Source organism: Rhinoderma darwinii, chromosome 3 (genome assembly GCF_050947455.1).
Source record: "Rhinoderma darwinii isolate aRhiDar2 chromosome 3, aRhiDar2.hap1, whole genome shotgun sequence".
NCBI classification, from domain to species: domain Eukaryota; kingdom Metazoa; phylum Chordata; class Amphibia; order Anura; family Rhinodermatidae; genus Rhinoderma; species Rhinoderma darwinii.
This window is the reverse complement of record NC_134689.1, coordinates 17,192,800-17,215,304: the sequence shown is the minus strand read 5'-3', so window position 1 is coordinate 17,215,304 and position 22,505 is coordinate 17,192,800. Positions and strand designations below refer to the sequence as shown.

The 22,505-nt window shown below is 42.0% G+C and overlaps 1 protein-coding gene across 4 annotated transcripts in view; it reads right to left on the bottom strand.

Annotated features, from left to right (window-relative positions):
* Nucleotides 1-593: 593 nt before the first annotated feature.
* Nucleotides 594-22,505, bottom strand: part of PARP11 (poly(ADP-ribose) polymerase family member 11) — a 36,063-nt gene continuing 14,151 nt past the window's right edge. For all 4 annotated transcript variants that reach the window (XM_075856044.1, XM_075856045.1, XM_075856046.1 and 1 more), the window contains 5 exons: nucleotides 21,914-22,034; nucleotides 20,918-20,993; nucleotides 6,520-6,723; nucleotides 6,170-6,321; nucleotides 594-4,794 (listed from right to left, as the gene is read on the bottom strand). In XM_075856044.1, coding sequence (XP_075712159.1) covers nucleotides 4,481-4,794; nucleotides 6,170-6,321; nucleotides 6,520-6,723; nucleotides 20,918-20,993; nucleotides 21,914-22,034 — 867 coding nt within the window. In that variant the 3' untranslated portion in view covers nucleotides 594-4,480. The remainder of the gene's footprint in view (nucleotides 4,795-6,169; nucleotides 6,322-6,519; nucleotides 6,724-20,917; nucleotides 20,994-21,913; nucleotides 22,035-22,505) is intronic.

The following is a 22,505-nucleotide window of genomic DNA, read 5'->3' as shown; positions in this document are numbered from 1 at the left end:
CTATACCTGATTTATAGGAGGAGGCAGGGACGTAGTACTGTCTGTGCCTTCATAATTTACAGAAATGGACTAGACCCTCACAAAATAATGTAGACGCCAGACCAGACACCTATGTTCTTACCGCTCCCAGGTCCTTTGGTCTCTTCACATCCGGCTGGGCACCTCTTTACTTTTTGGGTGTCTCATGCTACCGATGCTGGCCAGCCGGGCACCAGCGGTAGTTACTTTTTAAAAATGTACGGGCTCTGCAATATAATGGGGCCCATTCATTTCTCCAAACTAAACTACCGCTGGGGCCCTGCTTAGAAGTTTTACAATAATTTTACATGGGCAGCGCCCAGCCCCTTTTTTTATTTTTCTCGCTGGGCCCAGTTATCTTGATTTCCAGCTAAAGAGAGGGGGGCCCAGAAGGTTACATTTCTTTACACCAGTTGACAAAAGCTTGCAGAGAGTCTTGCATCTAAATACGGATCAGAATCTGTAATAGATTCACTATGAATTTGCATTCCATTCAGGTTAATTGAGCTGCAATACCAGGCACAGCCTATGGACAAGAGTGGCACCGTCTAAAGAAAAAAAAAAAACACACAGACTTTTTGGCGATTATCCCTTTAATTTGCTCCTTCCAAACAATAGGATTCAAGGTAATAACAAAGCAGAAGTGCACACACCCCGGAGGAGAACGTCCTCTACAGTTACACAATTCACTCTACATAAACATTTGCATTTCTTCTTCCATGCTGAAGTCTCATAGAGACCAAATACTGAATAACCAGAAAAATATAGTTATGGCAAAGAGGATTTCGAAAAGGAAATTTTTAAGACATGGCGGCAACAGCATTATGGGAATTAACAAAAAAAAAAATATTACTAAATTATTTTTTAGTTCAGAAGGTGCTTATGCTTCCCCATTCTATCCTTTGTGAGGATATTGAGTGAAAGCCCATATAGGCACCATTAAATAGCACCCCTAGTGGTTATTACATTTTATTCCTCCAGAGGAGAGTTGTGCTGCAGTGTAAATCACTTACATGAGCTACATATTGTACAAAATGCATCAAAATTGATGCAAAGGAAAAAGTGGAGCAGTTGCTAATGCCAAACAAACAATCAGGTCGCAGCTTTCATCATTTTTATTTATTTTTTTAACTTTCCGTTTCACCAGTTTTGTAACATCATCCCATCTGAGTTTTCCTCTTTTGTCAAGTTAATACAAATTCCATTATATCTGAATCTAGGAAAGCTGGGTGACAACTATGGTTTCCATTGGGTGGTCACCCAGCTTTACCCTTTTTCTGAAATGTCAAATCTGCCTAGTTATGAGGGAGGGATCAAGATTAGGAAGGTTTGACATTCAGAAGTCTAGAGATGCTGGGTGACAACCACCTACGGGAGCAAGAATGGCAGCCATATTGGTTGTCACCCAGCTTTCTTAAAATCTTTATTTTTAGCAAACAGTTGACTATAACTTTTAACAATTTAACTAAAAGATCAAACAAAGGGTTTCAATTTTGTAATTTTTTTTTTCATATTTTTTTTTGTGGAAATGCCCTTTAAGAGTGGACACATGGATTTTACACCGACCAACACAAACATAAATACGAGAACCATCACCCTGCATTTATATAATAGCTCCAACTTCTGAACCATTTCCCCCTCCTTTTTTGTTATTAAATTGGTGCCACCCATACAAAGCAGCCATTGAGTGGGTGGAGCTAAGATCTACAAGAATTCAGCCTATCAATTCAAAGTACTAGTGACATCACCGAGGGAAATTTATCTTAGATCTTCGGGAGGTTTTCTTGAATTTTGATTGATCACACAAAAAAAAAATTACTAAAATTTACTCTGTGCAGCCAATAGATTCACTGTAGTAGTGACTTGAACACACAAGTGGTTGACACCCCCAAAATTGCATTTATCATCAGTATAGCGGGACTTTAAAGAAAATAATTGACTAAACAGCAATTCCCTAATATATTTTTGTTAACAGAATCGCACCAAAACCCAACAGGCTAGTCTGGAAGACCCCCTATTCCCTATGGTTATGCTCCATATTGGTCATAAGCCACCCTAGAGCCTGTTAAATGGGTGTAGAAAATAAGGCAAATGTGACATTTCTTGCTATAATCTGTAGGGGAACCAGTCAGCAAGTGTTCAATTCCCCTGCAGCGCCTCCAGAGGATGCATGATGTATTACAAAGTCCTAATTGAAATAAATAAATTCTCTGAGAGGCTCTATGTAGCTGTTCCCTGCTCACAGGGGATCCCCTTTATTAAAGGGGTTGTCTGTTTTAATAGTCTACTGCAGAATTCTGAATTAATAAAGAAGCAACAAGATATTCTCCAAACCAGACAACCCCTTTAAACAATTCCCTATTATTTTCTGTAAGGTTTCGTACCACACAGTAGATCATAACTGCAGTATAAATATAATGTACAGTTAAAAGATGGAAGAAAACATGTAAAAAAAAAACAAAAACATTTCTTTAATCCGGCAAGAGTGGAAAATTATAAATGCTGGATTACCAAATATTCTGGATTATCAAACGTAAACCTTTTAGATGTCGGATTAAAGGGGGGGTTCTAAACTTTTTATATAAATCAAACTGTTTAGTAACAAAACGAAGACCTAACTTTGTCTATAAACCTGGTTTCTATTATACACCGTAGTCCAGGTCTATGAATGCAGCCGGCAGTGTAAACAGTGGAGGCTTTCATTCTGGTTGCCATGGTTACATCCGTGTATCTATACAAGTATATACCATTTCTCCTCCGGTCTATACTAGATATACTAAAATACAATTACACTATACTAGAGTTGGAAAAGCTTAGGAAGAATACAAAGACATATACACGTCCCTGGCTGTAGCCATGGCAACTGGAAAGAAAAACCACCATGGTTTACACTGCAGGCTTTACTCAGACAGCTAGAACAATGATGTAAAAACAGAATTTCAGAATCAATTTGCCTTTTTTTTTTTCTTAAATTCCACAAAAGTAAATCTCAAAACACGGACTAATCTAGTCATCAATGAACCCTAACGCAGGTGGATCGCAAAGCGTTTTGCGAAACGGCAATAATAAATGCGTTAATCCCTAGTGTGGCGCTTTTATACCATAAATAACCCCGATAATGGTATACTTACCCTATAATATGTACAGTATAATCAGTAGTCGACAGCTGTCCCGATGCAGCGTTTTCCGCCCACCATCCCCTGCCAAGGAAGCGGCTGATTTGAATTGCACTACAAGTCCCTGCATGACCTGTACATTTTGGGCATGCACAATGTATAAAGAGGGGGAGCAGTTTGCGATCAATTACACAAGTGTCCAGGCTCACTACAGATATCTCATCTGATTACAATATAGAGTCAACTCATAACCATAAAGGGTTAGCAGAGCTGAGTTTGTCATAACATCATACCGTGGTTTTACACAGGACTGCATTTAAAATACTTCTCTTCAAAGAGGTCGTCTGCTTTGTTACAAGGATCTCCCAAAGATAAGCTGATCACAGGGTGTCCTGTTTCTGGGACCACCAGCGATCAGGGAGGGAACCTAGCAAGAACTGTTCATTTCCCCTGCAGCACCACCACAGGCGAAATTAAGCATTACACAGTTCTCATTAAAAAAACAATGGGCCGTCCATGTAATGCCAGGACGTGCTGGGTCCTCCGGAGCAGAGAGACATTTTTTGTAGCTTCTCTCTGCTCCAGCTAATAGAGGAGGGTCCAGAACGGCAGACCTCCTTATAATTCTGAATTTAATACGATACTTGAAAAAGTGTTTTCTAAACCATTAGTCATCAAGATGCACGAACAATGCAGCCTCATACGGTTACATTACAAATTCAGCTCTGCTACATCATCAACTTCCTTATTAGGCTTTGTCCAGTGATGAATATTTTTAACAACCTTGACCATGGACATGACACAGAACCGCTCTCTGCCTGGTCGGTATACAGGACTTGCTGTAAAACACATACGAGAGGAAATGTTTACGGACTTGCACAGCAGCCATTACAATAAATTGCAGTCCTCCGAAAACGGGGAACCTCTATCCAACGGGATTTTGGCCGAGATATGAAATTGTGACGAAACGTTCTTCGAGAAACCCATACTACGCAAGCAATATCCAGGTTTTCAAGTAGGTGAATATATCCATCGCATTTTATACTTCGCAAAAGGCAAAACTTCCGATAGTCCGGAATCCCATCCAAATCCTGAATCATAGCTCCAATGCCTTATAGTTCCATGTTCAGACACATTTTCCTTTCTTCCAGACTACTGGACATCCATATACAGGAAGTCTGATCGTCCAGAACGTCCTGGTTTCGGGCACCATATGATCCGATCCGCAATACAGGTCCGCCATTTTTAGACAGCTGAATGCCGGATCATAGGACGTTTATCGTATACCCATCCACAGTAGAATTGGCTTCAAGTTCTTAATAATAAACGCAAAAACAAACAAAGAGTTAATCAAAGTGTATTAGATATTCCGGGTAGATTTGATTGCTATCAAATATGACATAAATGAGTGGCGAGAAGGGGTTATCCACGCAGCTGTCATACAAGTTAGTGAGGCTGCCGTCCTTCGATGGCGGTCGGATGTATTTGCTGTCTCCGGTAGCGTATTCACCTACGAGGACTCGGGCCAAAAACATTGATTTCTTTGAGAAGAACTGGCAGCAGTCGGTGGTGACTCCGTGTAGTTTCAGCGTCGCGCTGTGCTTGCCGGTGTTTTTACAGTACTGACTTGATAAGGATGCGTTCTTTGCAAGGTATGTACCTGAAATGGAAAAAAAATAAAATAATTTCAAAAATGTTCCCGGCCAGCCAATCACGGTGCAATATGTGGGCTTAATGCAGCAATCTGAGCATTAGTGGGAATTAGAAACGATGAGACATTGTTCTGGGGTTGGGGGGGGGGGGGTTATTTTTGGTGTTTGTAACTCAAGAAGTAATTTGTTCATAAAAAAATAAAATAAAAACTTACTTAAAAAAAAAAAAGAAAATTAAACATTACACACGGAAACATTTTTGTTCGTTTATCTTTAATTCAATTTCTTAATGTGATCTTTATTGAGATCGTGGTCCAATTTTTCAGCTTATCTATAAAGTTAAGGGGGTTTTTCAACCCCTAAAAAAGAACGTTTAAATGGCTGAAAATTGTAAAAATAATTTTTCTGTATCTACCTGTTAAATTAGATGCTATTCCTTCACCACCAATCACTTGCCACTTCCTGTTATGGCAGTGTGATGACGTATTGTCGAGGGCCATGTGACTGCAGCAGTGATGTCACTTTAGATGACATCACAACTGTGGCCAATGATTTGCTATCGTGGTCACATGATGTAAAAAAATAATAAAAACATCATTGTGCTGCAGCAAGCAGTGGGGGACCCCAGTGATTAGAGACACATGACCGGCACCTATTAGAACATTTTTTTTTTGTACCATTTTTCAATCATTTGAACTGTAGCACAAAACCACTTTAAATAAAAAATTTGCTACCTGCAGCAGCCACTAGAGGGAGCTTCCTGCAGACTGGTTTAGCATTGCATTGCTATAAATCCATAAATTCTGATTTTACCCACAGCGTGTGAATAGGGTTGGTTTTATAAAACCCCATTTACTCGCAACGTGCTGCACATTTTTTGAAAATTTTCAGTGCGGCTTCTGCACATAGAATAGGGGACAGGGCAACAGAAGAAAACGGACAAGGTGAACAAAAAAGGGGGTAAAGCACATAGAAAAGACAAGACAGGGAACGGTGGGGGGGGGGCACCAAGTAACAAACAAGAACTGTGAAGGAGGGCCACACCAAAAGAACAAGACAGGGAATGGTAAGGCACCTAGAAAACAAGACCGGGAACACTAAGAAGAAAATGTAAAAAGGACAGGGAACAGGCCAGTAAAAAAACAGCCAATATTACGCAAGTTGAATAAAAAAAAAACTAAAGAAAAATAAAGCAGGGGTGGGACACAAACCAAGAGGGCGGAGCAAACACAGATTAATGTAAGTGGGGGAAGGCCTAACAAAAGACAATAAGAAAGGAAAGGGAAGCAGGGCAGAAGCAATGGGTGAAGCAAAGGGGAAAGATAAAAGCATCAGAGTAAAAGGAGAGAAGTGGTGCGAGATTGTGATAAGCAGCGATCTTACCTTTCCCATACACAGCTCCATGTATCCCGTTAATTCTCCAGTCAAAGTTATGGATACAAATAGCGTTAACAAATTCATTACTCGTCCCGTGAAACAGCATCTCTTCTGTAATCTCAGCCAGACCCTTCCTCTTCTTCAGCTGCGCTTTCTTTCTATAAGGAACACAATCCCCATCAATGCAGCGTCAGGCGATAGTCGTAAAATCTTTCATAATATGAGACCTATTATGCAAGAACACATTGGCAGCCTAATTTGCCTAAACCCCTACAAAATAGACATTCATATACATGTGTATATGGGGTCCACAGAATTTGGGAAGAAATGCGCTGCCCCTTTAAGAGTAAACTTACCTGCAGTAAAATTCCCATAAGTCTAGGTTTTGTATCCTAAGAATGTTTGCGATCCGGTTCTTATCCATTGATTCTCCGAAGAGATTGGCTACTTCATTATACTCATTACAACATTTGATCAAAGGAATGAGCTGATAAGGCTCCGAGTTGTTCACGTGTTCCCAGTGAGACGGCAGTGGAATAGATCCGTTGTCACAGATGTAACTAGGACAGAAAGAAAATATGGACACATTAACAACTAGTCGCATAAACGGCCCTACGTCACTTATACAATATAGCCAGGGGTCTATAGGAAGGCGATATCATGTAATTAAAGTGAACCTCCACCCATATAGAAGAAAACCGCGTAACTAACAATTCCCTTGTATGGTATCACGTCTTCTCAATTAAAGTCCATGTACACCTCTGCAACCATTTTATAATGCATCAATACATTTAAAAAAAACAAAAAAAAAACAAAAAAAAACTGAGGAAACTTTGCAAATAGTCTTAATTAAAAATCTTCTACCGTTTGGTGTATGCAGATCCCATGCAGATCTATGTGTCTCCACGGTTAGAGACTACAAGCAATCTCTGTGTAGTCTGATCCTGCAGTCATACTCCCTCCCCCACCCCCTTCATACTGAATGTAAGTTTAAAAAAAAGTAGGTGACAAGTAGAAGGGAGTATGACTGCACGATCAGACTACACAGATTGTTTGTAGTCTGTAACCATGGAGACGATATGGACTTAATGGGAGCTGTAAACATAAAACAGTAGGCGATTTTTAATGAAAAGCTGGTTCATTTTTATTTGAAATGCATTGGAGAAAGAAAAAATGTGGACGATGTGTGCGAAGATGGACATATCCCTTAAACCGCAGGATTTTGATAACATTATATTAACCCCTTCCCTCTTTGGCCACTTTTGACCTTCCTTACAGAGCCTCATTTTTCAAATCTGACATGTTTCACTTTATGTGGTAATAACTCCGGAATGCTTTTACCTATCCAAGTGATTCTGAGATTGTTTTCTCATGACACATTGGACTTTATGTTACTGGCAAAATTTGCCCGATACATTCAGTATTTAATTGTGAAAAACACCAAAATTTAGCGAAAAATTGCAAAAATTAGCATTTTTCTCAATTTAAATGTATCTGCTTGTAAGACAGATAGTAATACCACACAAAAATGTTGCTAATTAACATCCCCCATATGTCTACTTTAGATTGGCATCGTTTTTTGAACATCATTTTATTTTTCTAGGACGTTACAAGGCTTAGAACTTTAGCAGAAATTTCTCACATTTTCAAGAAAATGTCAAAATGCTATTTTTACAGGGGCCAGTTCAGTTGTGAAGTGGCTTTGAGGTCCTTAGATATTAGAAACCCCCAATAAGTCACCCCATTTTAAAAACTGCACCCCTAAAAGTATTCAAAACAGCATATAGAAAGTTTAACCCTTTAGACATTGCGCAGGAATTAAGGCAAAGTAGAGGTGAAATTTACAAAGTTCATTATTTTTTTTCCAGAAATTCATTTTGAATCCATTTTTTTTGTACCACAGAATGTTTTACCCAAGAAATGCAACTCAATATTTATTGCCCAGGTTCTGCAGTTTTAGGAAATATCCCACATGTGGCTCTAGTGTGCTACTGGACTGAAGCACCGGCCTCAGAAGCAAAGGAGCACCTAGTGGATTTTGGGTCTCCTTTTTATTAGAATATATTTTAGGCACCATGTCAGCTTTGAACAGGTCTAGTGGAGCTAAAACAGTGGAAACCCCCAAAAGTGACACCATTTGGGAAACTACACCCCTCGAGGAATTTATCTAGCGGTGTAGCAAGCATTTTGACCGGCCAGTTTTTTTGCAAAAATTTTTGGAACTAGGCCATGAAAATCTACATTTTTTCAAATAAAATGTAGGTTTAGCTAATTTTTTGTCATTTTCACAAGGACTGAAGGAGAAAAAGCACCATAAAATTTGTAAAGAAATTTCTCCCGAGTAAAACAATACCCCACATGTGGTAATAAACGGTTGTTTGGACACACGGCAGGGCTTAGTAGGGAAAGAGCGCCATTTGGCTCTTGGAGCTCAAATTTAGCAGGAATGGTTTGCGGTGGCCATGTCACATTTGCAAAGCCCCTGAGGTGACAAAACAGTGGAAACCCCCAACAAGTGACCCCATTTTGGAAACTACACCCCATGAGGAAATTATCTAGGGGTACAGTGAGCAGTTTGACCCCACAGGTGTTTTACAGAACTTATTGGAAGTAGGCCGTAAAAATGAAAATCTACATTTTTTCAAATAAAATGTAGGTTTAGGTATTTTTTTTTCATTTCCACAAGGACTGAAGGAGAAAAAGCACCATAAGATTAGTAAAGCAACTTCTCCCGAGTAAAACAATGCCCCACATGTGGTAATAAACATCTGTTTGGACACACGGTAGGGCTCAGAATGGAACTAGCACCATTTGGATTTTGGATAGTGTCTGGGCGCCATGTCATATTTGCTGAGCCCCTGTAGTACTAGTACAGTGGAAACACCCCAAAAGTGACTCCATTTGGGAAACTGCACCCCCTGAGGAATCATCTAGGGGTATAGTGAAAATTTTGATCCCAAAGGTTTTTTGCTGAATTAATTAGAATTAAGCCATGAAAATGAAAATAGCAATTAGACCTACCGGTAATTGTATTTCCAGGAATCCATCATGACAGCACTACAGGAGGTTGCCCTCTTGACCTCTGTAGGGACAGGAAGACAGAGAGGTTAAAAGGCCCCTCCCACCACCCACTTGCCAGTGTTTTTCAATTACTACACCAGGATGGATGCAACCCTATTTTATTTCTAGGGATAATAACTGACATGTTAAATGCACAAATCAGAATTCAATAAGGGAGGGAATATAATGGTGCTGTCATGATGGATTCCTGGAAATACAATTACCGGTAGGTCTAATTGCTATTTTCCAGTACATCCCTCATGACAGCACTACAGGAGCAATACCAGATTATAATGCTCAGGGCGGGACTATGGATTGGAGGACTTTCCGTCCAAAACTTAAATCCGTATCGGACAGCACATCGAGTCTATAATGTTTGTAAAACGTATGATGGCTTGACCAAGTGGCAGCTTTGCAGATTTGGTCAATAGAGGCTTCTCTTCTTTCTGCCCAGGATGCCGAGACTGCCCTTGTTGAATGGGCTTTGATGCCTTGTGGGGCACATAGTCCTTGGGATTTGTAGGCTTCTTGTATGGTGGTTTTTACCCATCTCGCTAGAGAGCCTTTTGAGGCTTTCTTTCCTCTATTCTTTCCCCCGAATAGGACAAATAGATTTTTATCTCGTCTCCAGGAGGAGGTTCTATCCAGATACTGAAGAATTGTTCGCCTGACATCCAGGCAATGGAATTTTTCTTCTTGTTGGTCTTTTGGATCTGGATAAAAGGAAGGTAGAATTATTTCTTGTTCTCTATGGAAAGCGGTAGATACCTTTGGAATAAATGAGGGATCCAGCTTTAGGATGATCTTATCCTCTTGTACTTTTAGGTACGGTTCTATGATTGATAGAGATTGGATTTCTCCAATCCTTCTTGCTGAAGTAATAGCGACTAAGAATGCAGCTTTTAGAGTTAAAAAATGCATACTAATTTTGTCGAGCGGCTCAAAGGGGGGCTCACAAAGAGTCGTTAACACCACATTCAAATCCCAGGTAGGAACTGATTTCTTTAGGGAAGGTTTCAGTTTAGAGACCGCTTGGGTGAATCTTCTGATCCACCGATGTTCAGCCAGAGGAGTGTTAAAAAAATTACCTAAGGCTGAAATCTGCACTTTTAAGGTACTAGGGCTAAGTCCTTTTTTGAATCCCGATTGTAAAAAATCTTGGATTTTTGCAATGTTGGGAGAAAAGGGATCTGGTCCTGGGATTCCATGCCAGGAACAGAATTTCTTCCAAATCTTTTGATAGATTTTTGAGGTAACTTCTTTATGACTTGATAAGATAGTTGAAATTACCTCGTCTGACAGACCGTGGTTCCTCAAGATCTGCCTTTCAGGATCCAGGCTGACAATTTCAGAGTCTCTATTCCCTGGAAGAATAAGGGACCCTGGGAGAGAAGATTCTCCTTGACTGGGAGCATGATAGGATCTTCCAACGCTAGGTATTGTACGATTGGAAACCAACTTCTTTTCGGCCAATAGGGAAGAATAATGATGAGCTTTGTCAAATCTTCCTGGATTTTTCTTAATACCATTGGTATTAGAGGAAACGGAGGAAAGGCATAGGCCAGATCCATGTCCCAGTGTTGGGACAATGCATCTACTCCCAATGGGTTGTCTCTGAGATTTAGGGAGAAGAATGTCTCTACTTGAGTGTTTTTCCTCGTGGCAAACAGGTCTATTTGTGGATAACCCCAATTTCGGGTTAGGCAACGAAAGACTTCCTTGTTTAGGGACCATTCTCCTGGGTCTACTTTTTTCCGACTCAGGAAATCTGCTGATAGGTTCTCTGAGCCTTTTAGGTGGACTGCCGTGACTGATAGGACGTTTTCTTCTGCCCAACTGAAAATTTGTGCAGAGAGGCCCTGAAGAAGAGTGTGTCTTGTTCCCCCTTGATGGCGAAGAAAGGACACTGCTGTCGTGTTGTCCGATAAAATTCTTATATGCTTCCCTTTTATGGTGGGTGAAGCTCTTATAAGTGTCTCCCATACAGCTCTTAGTTCTTTGAAGTTTGAAGACATCATCTTCATTTGACCAGTCCATGTGCCCTGAAAGTGTTGGTCTTGGATTACTGACCCCCAGCCGTGTTTGCTGGCATCTGTGGTAATCACTACATAAGGAGAAGTTCTCCAGGGGACTCCCTTGTCTATGTTGTTTGTGCAGAGCCACCACAGGAGAGATGATTTCACAGTCTCGGAAATTTGCATTTTTAAATTCAGGGAGTTTTGTTTTCGATCCCACCGGGATAAGATCAGATTCTGTAAGGGTCTGGAGTGAAATTGGCTCCATGGAATAGATTGGATGCAAGATGTCATCATTCCCAACATCCGCATACATTCCCTTATGGAACAGGCGTCTTTCCCCCAAAATTTTCTTACTTCTGCCAGTAGGAGTATTTGTTTCTCTCTTGGGAGGAAGGAATGTTGAAGGGAGGAGTCTAGCAGTACTCCTAAGAAGACCTTCTGTTTCTGGGGAGGAAGACTCGACTTCTGAAAGTTGATTATCCATCCCAATTTTTGTAGTAGGGAAAGAACCTGTGACTGATGACTGACTAAGATAGCAGGAGTATCTGCTGTCAACAAGAAGTCGTCTAGATATGGGATAATTACTATACCTTGACTTCTTATGAATGCCATGATCTCTGCCATAATTTTTGTAAAAATTCTGGGGGCGGAGGAAAGGCCGAAGGGGAGGCAGACAAACTGGAAGTGGAGAATGGAAGGACCGTCCTGAATTGCGAATCTGAGGAATCTCTGGTACGCGGGGTGGATAGGAACGTGATAATACGCATTATTTAAATCGATCGTACACATTGATGCCTCTTCCCTGATTAGAGGAATAGTCGATCTGATAGACTCCATCTTGAATTTCCGATAATTCACCCATTTGTTTAGGAACTTCAGGTTGATTATTGTCCTGTAGGAACCATCTGGTTTTTTGACCAAGAAGATTTTCGAATAGTGGCCCTTGCATATCTCGTTGTGGGGAACTGGGGAAATGGCTCTCAATCTGAGTAATTTCTGGACGTCCTGGATAAGTACCTGATGAAGATCTTTTGCTTGGTACTGGGTTATTAGGAATTTCTCTGGAGGAATGGAGGAAAATTCTATTTTGTATCCTTCTTCTATTATCTTTAGAACCCAGGGGTTCTGGGTTATTCTCGACCATTCGGGATAAAATTGTAGGAGTCTTCCCCCCACACTCTTGGCGTCATTGCTTTGAGGGCTGGAATGAATTATTTGGGTTAAGGAGATATCCTCGACCCCTTTTCCCTTTGGGGTAACTCCAGCGACCGGACTTCCCTTTCCCGCTGTAGTTCTGTGAAGTAGGATCCCTCTGTTGGCGAAATCTTCCAAATTGAGGGGGTTTTTTTGGTTTCTCTTCAGGAAACCCCTTTTTTCTATCTGTTGCACTCTCCAGTATGTTATCAAGGAGAGGACCGAACATCAGAGACCCTGTAAATGGGATAGAACACAACTTGTTTTTGGACTTAGTATCTCCTGACCACATTTTGAGCCATAATGCTCTTCTAGCAGCATTTGAGAGAGCCCCATTCCTGGCAGCAAATCTAATAGATTCCGCTGAAGCGTCTACTAAGAATCCGGTTGCCATTTTTAGTAAAGGTAGAGATTCTAGTAGCTCTTGTCGTGATGTCTTCATCATCAGATGGGTCTCTAGCTGGTTTAGCCATATGAACATTGCTCTTGCTACTGATGTGGCCGCGATATTAGTTGAGATCAAGGCCGAGGAAGATTCCCACGCTCTTTTTAGTAGTCCGTCTGCCTTTCGGTCCATGGCGTCCCTCAACTGAGAGGAATCTTCAAAGGGGATTGCGGTTTTTTTAGCAACCCTGGCGACTGGGACATCTACTTTTGGGATTTCATCCCAAGGCTTAGTGTCCTCTGGATCAAAGAGAAGTCTGTTCTTAAAATCTCTTGAAATGAAGAGCCTTTTTTCTGAATCTTCCCATTCAGTTGTCACCATTCTTTTAAGATTTTCGTTTACCGGAAAAACCCTTGTTTTCTTTCCCGTTAGACCTCCAAACATCTCATCCTGGATGGTATGTGGTTGGTCCACTTCGGGAATATCCATAGTTTCCCGTATTGCTTGAATTAGGGTATCAGACATCTCGGAAGAGAAGAAAAATTTTTTCTCTTGAGTGGAAGAAGTTGAAGGTAAGAGTTCGTCTCTTTCTTCTAACTCATCTTCCGATAGGTAATAGCACTCCTGTTCAGAGTCCGACCCCTGAGAAGGAGGCCAATATTTTTGATCCACTTCAATCCGTGGTCTTTTTGCCCGGGAGTGTGAGGGAGTTTCTTGCGGAGTGGCGAGGGAGGCTACTGACTGACCCACTTCCTCACGAATCATAGTCCTAAGTTCGGACATGAACGTTGGTTGTTCCTCCTTTAGTATTTTGGCAATACAATCCTGACACAATTGTTTTTTATGGGACTCTGGCAATTTTTTTGCACAAGTCGCACATTTTTTAACCTTCTTTTTATCAGTTTGTCTCTGAGAGAAATCTTTTTCCTAGAGAAAACAGAAGGTAGGTAAAGTATGGTGTACATACATAAGGGGTCATACCCTTCCCCAAGGGTGAGACTCACGTGACCCTGGGACATATCTGGAGTTCCATCAGGACGAGGAAGTTCCATATCGCGACAGGTAACAGGCAATGCAATATGCAAACCACAAAAAATAAATCCAAGTTAGAGTTATCAGCTCTAACTACATACCTGTGCGTGTCCCTTTAATTGCGGGCGTTTTGAATTTCCCGCCTTCCAAGATGGCCGCGGACCGGAAGTAGCCCGACGTCATATCCGGTCGGCTATTCGTCCAGCGTGTACCTGGAGTGCAGCCGCCATAGCCGGCGCTAAGGCTTGCTATGCGGTGCAGCGAGGATCCCTGCCGGTGCGTCCATGCCTATGGAGCTGCCGGTCCCCGCCTGGTCCGCGGTCCGGCCGAAGCCTGCTTGGGAAACCCCAGCCCCCACACACTACCAGAACCCTGCCTAGGATTCCTCCGGTAGGTGTCTTAGGGAGGGAGCTAAGGGACCCGTCGTATGAGGGGTGTTAGCCTGGGCTTTAGGGGGAAGAGAAGGGGGAGTGCACGGACCCCCCGATCTTGCCCCCTGCCCGAGTTTTTTCCTGCACTAATACAGGAGCGACGCTCTCTGCTCCTGACCCTTGTGGGGACAGGAAGAACACTGGCAAGTGGGTGGTGGGAGGGGCCTTTTAACCTCTCTGTCTTCCTGTCCCTACAGAGGTCAAGAGGGCAACCTCCTGTAGTGCTGTCATGAGGGATGTACTGGAAAAAAATATATATTTTTTCCAACAAGATGTAGTTTTAGATCAACATTTTTCATTTTTACAAGGAATAGAGAAGAAAAAGCACCCCAACATTTGTAAAGTAATTTCTCCCGAGTACGTAACACCCCATATGTGGTTATAATCGACTGTTTACATATATGGGAGCATTCAGAAGAAAAGGAGCGGTATTTATCTTTTGGAGCGTAGATTTTGCTGGAATGGTTTGCGGACGCCATGTTGCATTTGCAAAACCCCTGATGTACCAAACAAAAAAGTGACCCTGTTTTAGAAACTACACCCCTAAAGGCATTTATCAAGGGGTGTAGTGAGAATTTAGACTCCACAGGTGTTTTTCAGAAATGAATACGCAGTGGATGGTGCAAAGTGAAAATTGCAATTTTTCCACTGATCTGCCCATTCACCACACAAGATGTTGTGCCCCTAGAGAATCTTACCCCATAAATTGTTAAGCGGGTTCTCCCGGGTATGGTAATGCCTTACTTGTGGCCATAAATTGCTGTTTGGGCACACTGTAGGGCTAAGAAGGGAAAGACCGCCATTTTGAGCATGGATTTTGCTTGGTAGTTTTGTTTGAGTTTTGCTGGTATTTCCGTTTATAATGTGGTGGCATATGTAATCTGTGCGGAGTATATCAGTGGTATATGTAATATGTGCGGAGTACATCAGGGTATATGTAAGCTGTGCGGAGTACATCAGGGTATATGTAAGCTGTGCGGAGTACATCAGGGTATATGTAATATGTGAGGAGTACATCAGGGTATATGTAATATGTGCGGAGTACATCAGGGTATATGTAAGCTGTGCGGAGTACATCAGGGTATATGTAATATGTGAGGAGTACATCAGGGTATATGTAATATGTGAGGAGTACATCAGGGTATATGTAATATGTGCGGAGTACATCAGGGTATATGTAAACTGTGAGGAGTACATCAGGGTATATGTAATATGTGAGGAGTACATCAGGGTATATGTAATCTGTGAGGAGTACATCAGGGTATATGTAATCTGTGAGGAGTACATCAGGGTATATGTAATATGTGAGGAGTACATCAGGGTATATGTAATATGTGAGGAGTACATCAGGGTATATGTAATATGTGAGGAGTACATCAGGGTATATGTAATCTGTGCGGAGAACATCAGGGTATATGTAAGCTGTGCGGAGAACATCAGGGTATATGTAATATGTGAGGAGTACATCAGGGTATATGTAATCTGTGCGGAGTACATCAGGGTATATGTAAACTGGGCGGAGTACATCAGGGTATATGTAATATGTGAGGAGTACATCAGGGTATATGTAAACTGGGCGGAGTACATCAGGGTATATGTAAGCTGTGCGGAGTACATCAGGGTATATGTAAACTGTGAGGAGTACATCAGGGTATATGTAATATGTGAGGAGTACATCAGGGTATATGTAATCTGTGCGGAGTACATCAGGGTATATGTAATCTGTGCGGAGTACATCAGGGTATATGTAATATGTGAGGAGTACATCAGGGTATATGTAATCTGTGAGGAGTACATCAGGGTATATGTAAGCTGTGCGGAGAACATCAGGATATATGTAATCTGTGCGGAGAACATCAGTGTATATGTAATATGTGAGGAGTACATCAGGGTATATGTAAGCTGGGTGGAGTACATCAGGGTATATGTAAGCTGTGCGGAGTACATCAGGGTATATGTAATATGTGAGGAGTACATCAGGGTATATGTAATATGTGCGGAGTACATCAGGGTATATGTAAACTGTGAGGAGTACATCAGGGTATATGTAATATGTGAGGAGTACATCAGGGTATATGTAATATGTGCGGAGTACATCAGGGTATATGTAAACTGTGAGGAGTACATCAGGGTATATGTAATATGTGAGGAGTACATCAGGGTATATGTAATCTGTGCGGAGTACATCAGGGTATATGTAAACTGGGCGGAGTACATCAGGGTATATGTAATATGTGAGGAGTACATCAGGGTATATGTAAGCTGGGTGGAGTACATCAGGGTATATGTAATATGTGAGGAGTACATCAGGGTATATGTAATCTGTGAGGAGTACATCAGGGTATATGTAATATGTGAGGAGTACATCAGGGTATATGTAAACTGTGCGGAGTACATCAGGGTATATGTAAGCTGTGCGGAGTACATCAGGGTATATGTAAGCTGTGAGGAGTACATCAGGGTATATGTAATATGTGAGGAGTACATCAGGGTATATGTAATATGTGAGGAGTACATCAGGGTATATGTAATCTGTGCGGAGTACATCAGGGTATATGTAATATGTGAGGAGTACATCAGGGTATATGTAATATGTGAGGAGTACATCAGGGTATATGTAATCTGTGCGGAGTACATCAGGGTATATGTAATATGTGAGGAGTACATCAGGGTATATGTAATATGTGAGGAGTACATCAGGGTATATGTAATATGTGAGGAGTACATCAGGGTATATGTAATATGTGAGGAGTACATCAGGGTATATGTAAACTGTGCGGAGTACATCAGGGTATATGTAAGCTGTGAGGAGTACATCAGGGTATATGTAAGCTGTGTGGAGTACATCAGGGTATATGTAATCTGTGCGGAGTACATCAGGGTATATGTAATATGTGAGGAGTACATCAGGGTATATGTAAGCTGTGTGGAGTACATCAGGGTATATGTAATCTGTGCGGAGTACATCAGGGTATATGTAAGCTGTGAGGAGTACATCAGGGTATATGTAATATGTGAGGAGTACATCAGGGTATATGTAAGCTGTGTGGAGTACATCAGGGTATATGTAAACTGTGCGGAGTACATCAGGGTATATGTAATCTGTGAGGAGTACATCAGGGTATATGTAAGCTGTGTGGAGTACATCAGGGTATATGTAATCTGTGCGGAGTACATCAGGGTATATGTAATATGTGCGGAGTACATCAGGGTATATGTAAGCTGTGCGGAGTACATCAGGGTATATATAATCTGTGCGGAGTACATCAGGGTATATGTAAGCTGTGAGGAGTACATCAGGGTATATGTAAACTGTGCGGAGTACATCAGGGTATATGTAATCTGTGCGGAGTACATCAGGGTATATGTAATATGTGAGGAGTACATCAGGGTATATGTAATATGTGAGGAGTACATCAGGGTATATGTAAGCTGGGCGGAGTACATCAGGGTATATGTAAACTGTGAGGAGTACATCAGGGTATATGTAAGCTGGGTGGAGTACATCAGGGTATATGTAAGCTGTGCGGAGTACATCAGGGTATATGTAATATGTGAGGAGTACATCAGGGTATATGTAATATGTGCGGAGTACATCAGGGTATATGTAAACTGTGAGGAGTACATCAGGGTATATGTAATATGTGAGGAGTACATCAGGGTATATGTAATATGTGAGGAGTACATCAGGGCATATGTAAGCTGGGCGGAGTACATCAGGGTATATGTAAGCTGTTTGGAGTACATCAGGGTATATGTAATATGGGCGGAGTACATCAGGGTATATGTAATCTGTGAGGAGTACATCAGGGTATATGTAATCTGTGTGGAGTACATCAGGGTATATGTAATATGTGAGGAGTACATCAGGGTATATGTAATATGTGCGGAGTACATCAGGGTATATGTAAACTGTGCGGAGTACATCAGGGTATATGTAATCTGTGTGGAGTACATCAGGGTATATGTAATCTGTGTGGAGTACATCAGGGTATATGTAATCTGTGCGGAGTATATCAGGGCATAATAGGAGGGTATAATCATGGGGTAAATAATACAATTATCCATAGGTGTGTGTTACGATGTGAAGCGATCCGTTATGCACAGGCCGGTGTCACATTGATAAACAGTTTTCTTTATTATCCCCTTTTGTAACGCTCTGCACCTTTTGGGGACTTTTTCTCCTTCGTAGTTTGGGAAATATTGCTGGGAAAGTTTTGCGCTGGTATAATACGGGCGCCCTCGCTTCCAGCGGATGTGCGATGTCCCTTCCCTTCCTAGTTTCTCAATACTAGGGACCTGAAACTGCAGGAATGTTCCCCTCCGGCCTGCGCATTGAGATGTTTTTCATCACCGCATTACTAGTGCCATAACTTTTTTATTTTTCAGTTGATTGAGCGGTGTGCGGGCTTGTTTTTTGCGAGACGGGCTGTAGATTTTATTGGTACCATTTTAGAACACATACGACTTTTTGATCACTTTTTATTTCATTTTTTGGTAAAGGAAATTACCAAAAACAAGCAATTCTGGAATAGTTTTTTATTGTTTTTTTTTCTCTGCATCCACAGTGCGCCCTAAATTACATGTTAGCTTTATTCTGCGGGTCGATACGATTACGGCGATACCAAATTTATATAGTTTTTTTATGTATTGCGGCTTTTGCACAATAAAATCACTTTTTTTATAAAATCATTTGTTTTCTGTGTCGACATATTCTAAGACCCATAACTTTATTATTTTTGCGTGCACAAAGCGGTGTCGGGATTATTTTTTGCGGCACGGATTGTCATTTTTTATTAGTACTATTTTGGAGTAAATGTGACTTTTTGATCACTTTTTATAGCATTTTTTGGAAGGAGATGTGACCTAAAAACAAAGATTCTGGCGCTGTTTTTCATGTTTTTTTTTTACGGCGTTCACCGTGCGGGATAAATTACATAATAGTTTTGTAGTTTGGGTCGTTACGGATGCGGCGATACCAATTATGTATAGTTTTTTTTATTTTTACGGTTTTTCCCATAATAAAAGACTAACTATGGGAAAAAAAGTCAGTTTGGCTTTATTTTTATTTGAAATGTGTGTGTTTTTATTGTTTTACCACATTTTTATTAACTTTTTTTTACTTTTCTGACTTGTCCCACTAGGGGACATGAGGGCCTGATGCCCCGATCGCTACTCTAATACACTGCACTACATACGTAGTGCAGTGTATTAGTGCTGTCAGTTATTCACTGACAGCAAGCCTATGAGGACTCGCCGCAGGCGGGTCCTCATCGGCTCCCGTACAAGGCAAACTCGGACGCCATTTTCTGGCGTCCGATTGCCACAGCAACCCAGCGATTGCATCACTGGGTTGCCGGTAGGGTGAAAACCTATCAGATGCTGCGCTCTATTGAGCGCAGCATCTGAGGGGTTAATCTGCCGGATCGGAGAATAGCTCCGGTCCTGGCAGTTACAGGAGGGTGCCAGCTGTATAATACAGCTGTCACCCCGCGGTGATGGTGCCGGCTCTGCTTCGGAGCCCGCACAATCACTGCGCCGTACATGTACGGTGCTTTGCGGGAAGCACCTCCCGACAGCGCCGTAAATGTACGGCGCATGTCGGGAAGGGGTTAAAATGGTTTTTCTAGAGTCAAACATTGATGGCTATCCTTAGCCTTACAGTTCTTGCACATGACCGAGATCAGGCCGTGAAAAACGGCCCGAGTGTTGGCTGGAATTCCCGGCCCCTCCACGGAACAGGTGAACGGGACTCCCGGCATCGTAAACATTTCTAATGTTAGGAGTCCCTGCCTCCCCACGGAAATGATACAGCACGGAACAGCAGTTCCGCGGGGAGGCAGGGACTCCTAGCATTAGAAATGTTTACGCTGCCGGGAGTCCCGTTCACCTTTTTCGCGGTCGGGCCGGAAAATCCGGCCAACACACGGAGCGTTTTTCTCGGCCCGATCTCGGTCGGTCGCGTGCAAGAGGTGTTAAAGCAGTTTTACACTGGCCAATGTGGGCCGTGAAAAGGAGTGCCAATCAATGTTCACAAGGAGCAATTATTGGCCATGTATGGGTTACTGTGATCGCTCGTCCCCATACATTTTTATCATGTCGGCAGCATGAAATGTGCCAACGATAATATTTATTGCAGAATGAGCGTTTGCTCACTGATCGTTGCCCAGTTCATATGAATGCTCGTTCCCGATCATTGGCCCGTCCAAAAGGGCATTTACCCCCAATGCCCCTGGAAATCAGCAGACTGAAGGGCCTAGCTTCAGAAATTGCTGCGCCCCCTTTATTGTTAACACAGGCAGCTCTTCAGTACTCCCGGGAGGAATTACTATTTATTCCTTCTAAAATATTGGAATGTGAGATTTCACATTAAAGGGCTTTTCTAGGACTACAATATTAACGTCGTATTCTTAAGATAGGCCAACAATATCAGATTAATAGGGGTCCAACTTTAGACACCCCCACCGGAGAATCATGACCAGTTCAGTCAGCTGTCTGCCAGAGGTGCCGAGAATCGGACCCGCATTAATCGGAGGTTGAGGATAGTCCCCCAATATTATAGTCCCAGGAAAAGGTCTTCTCTATAGATTCATGAATGCAATCAGTAGAATATTTAGAAAGTGAATCCAATTACCTAAAAGCTGAAATGGAGAAGGGGGCTCGTTTTACTGCTCTTTGTTTTCCGGTACACAAATTGGTCTGTTTCATTTCTGTAAAAGGAAAGAAGATAAAAAAAATAATTAGCAACACGTTGTCATGAACAAAAGTACATCATGAAAAGTATCAGCTGCGAGTAGGCCAAGTGCTTTGTCTTCATATTGCGGAGGTTTTTAATTGGCTAAACAATTGCTATACAGTCGGCACATGTTACTTGGAAACCATCAGCAAGCAGGCCAAGTGCTGTGTAACATTTGCTATCCTTGTTATGTGTCTCCACTTAGTACTTGGAGTGCACGATGATGCTCTGTTCTGGAGGAACTGTTGAACTTATAGACCAGTTTAGAAAACCTGTTTTCATACACCTGATCAGAGAATTCTGGGTTAATAGAGGGGGGGGTCCTCTGTTCTGGATCCTCATCCCTTGGCCAGAGTGTAGAGCGGTTACATAGAGTATCTCTCGCTCTGGAGGACCTGTCCTGTCCTACACAGACAACACCATGTCTGTTTTAGTAAATACTTCCATTTCCAATAAGGCAACAATTCCGGGGCACCTTGACTTAGAAAACTGCATTGTGCTGTTCCTCTGTTATTCCTCCTGGAAATGTATGCCGTTACCATTCACCTTTTGAATTGTGTCCATGCACACTTTGACACCGTCCGAGAGTAAAACCCCTTATGACTGCCTTTAAAAACACATGAGGGGGATAGTAAGGGAATATAGCTAATGTTGGTGAGCTCGAAACAGACCTCAAGAAGAAAAGAGGAAACCACGAAGCCTGCACCTACCTGGACGTCCTACGGAGCGGTGATCTCCTACCTCGGACTCTGTAGCTGTTGCAAAACCACAGCAGGATGGGAGTTGTAGTTTTGCAACAACTATAGGGCCCAGGTCGGAGGCCACTAGCATGGAGCATATGGAAAAACCTAAGAAACACAACCAGCGAATAGAAGAGGCTGAAAATCTGCTCACCTATAAAATCTAACGCGTAGTTAAACTTTGTAGTTCTAAAATGTACGGAGCCGTGCGGATTACTCTTGTAGTGTTGTTCGATCTCTTGGCTGCTTATTGAACAGTAGGCAGTGGACGACGTCTAGAAGACACAAAGATAAGAAGATCATCATCCCGGTCATACATCAACCCACAAATTATACTTAAAGGGGGTGTCCCTATTGTTGAATATTGATATCATAGAGGCGGGGTCCTCCACTAGAGACACCCCTCAACTAGCCAGAGTGGAGAGCCACTGAAAAGACCAACTCGCACCCTGGAGCATTGGCGTAGTCAGGTACTACATGGTCATCCAATTGTTTGAATGGGTGGGGCGTTATACTAACTTTTTAAAGAATTTAAAGAGGGCACGTTTGCTCTCCTGACATGTCTGTTTAGTAAAAACTGGTATTCCCAGCAAATAATTCGGAAGAACCATTTCTTAGAATTCTGCGTGCCTTTCCTCTGTTATTCCTCCTGGGAATGTATAAATAAATTGACAACTGGTTTTCAATCACTGCAGTCTGACACTGTAAGCCGTGATTGGACGGTGTCAGAGTGTGAAGAGTCACGG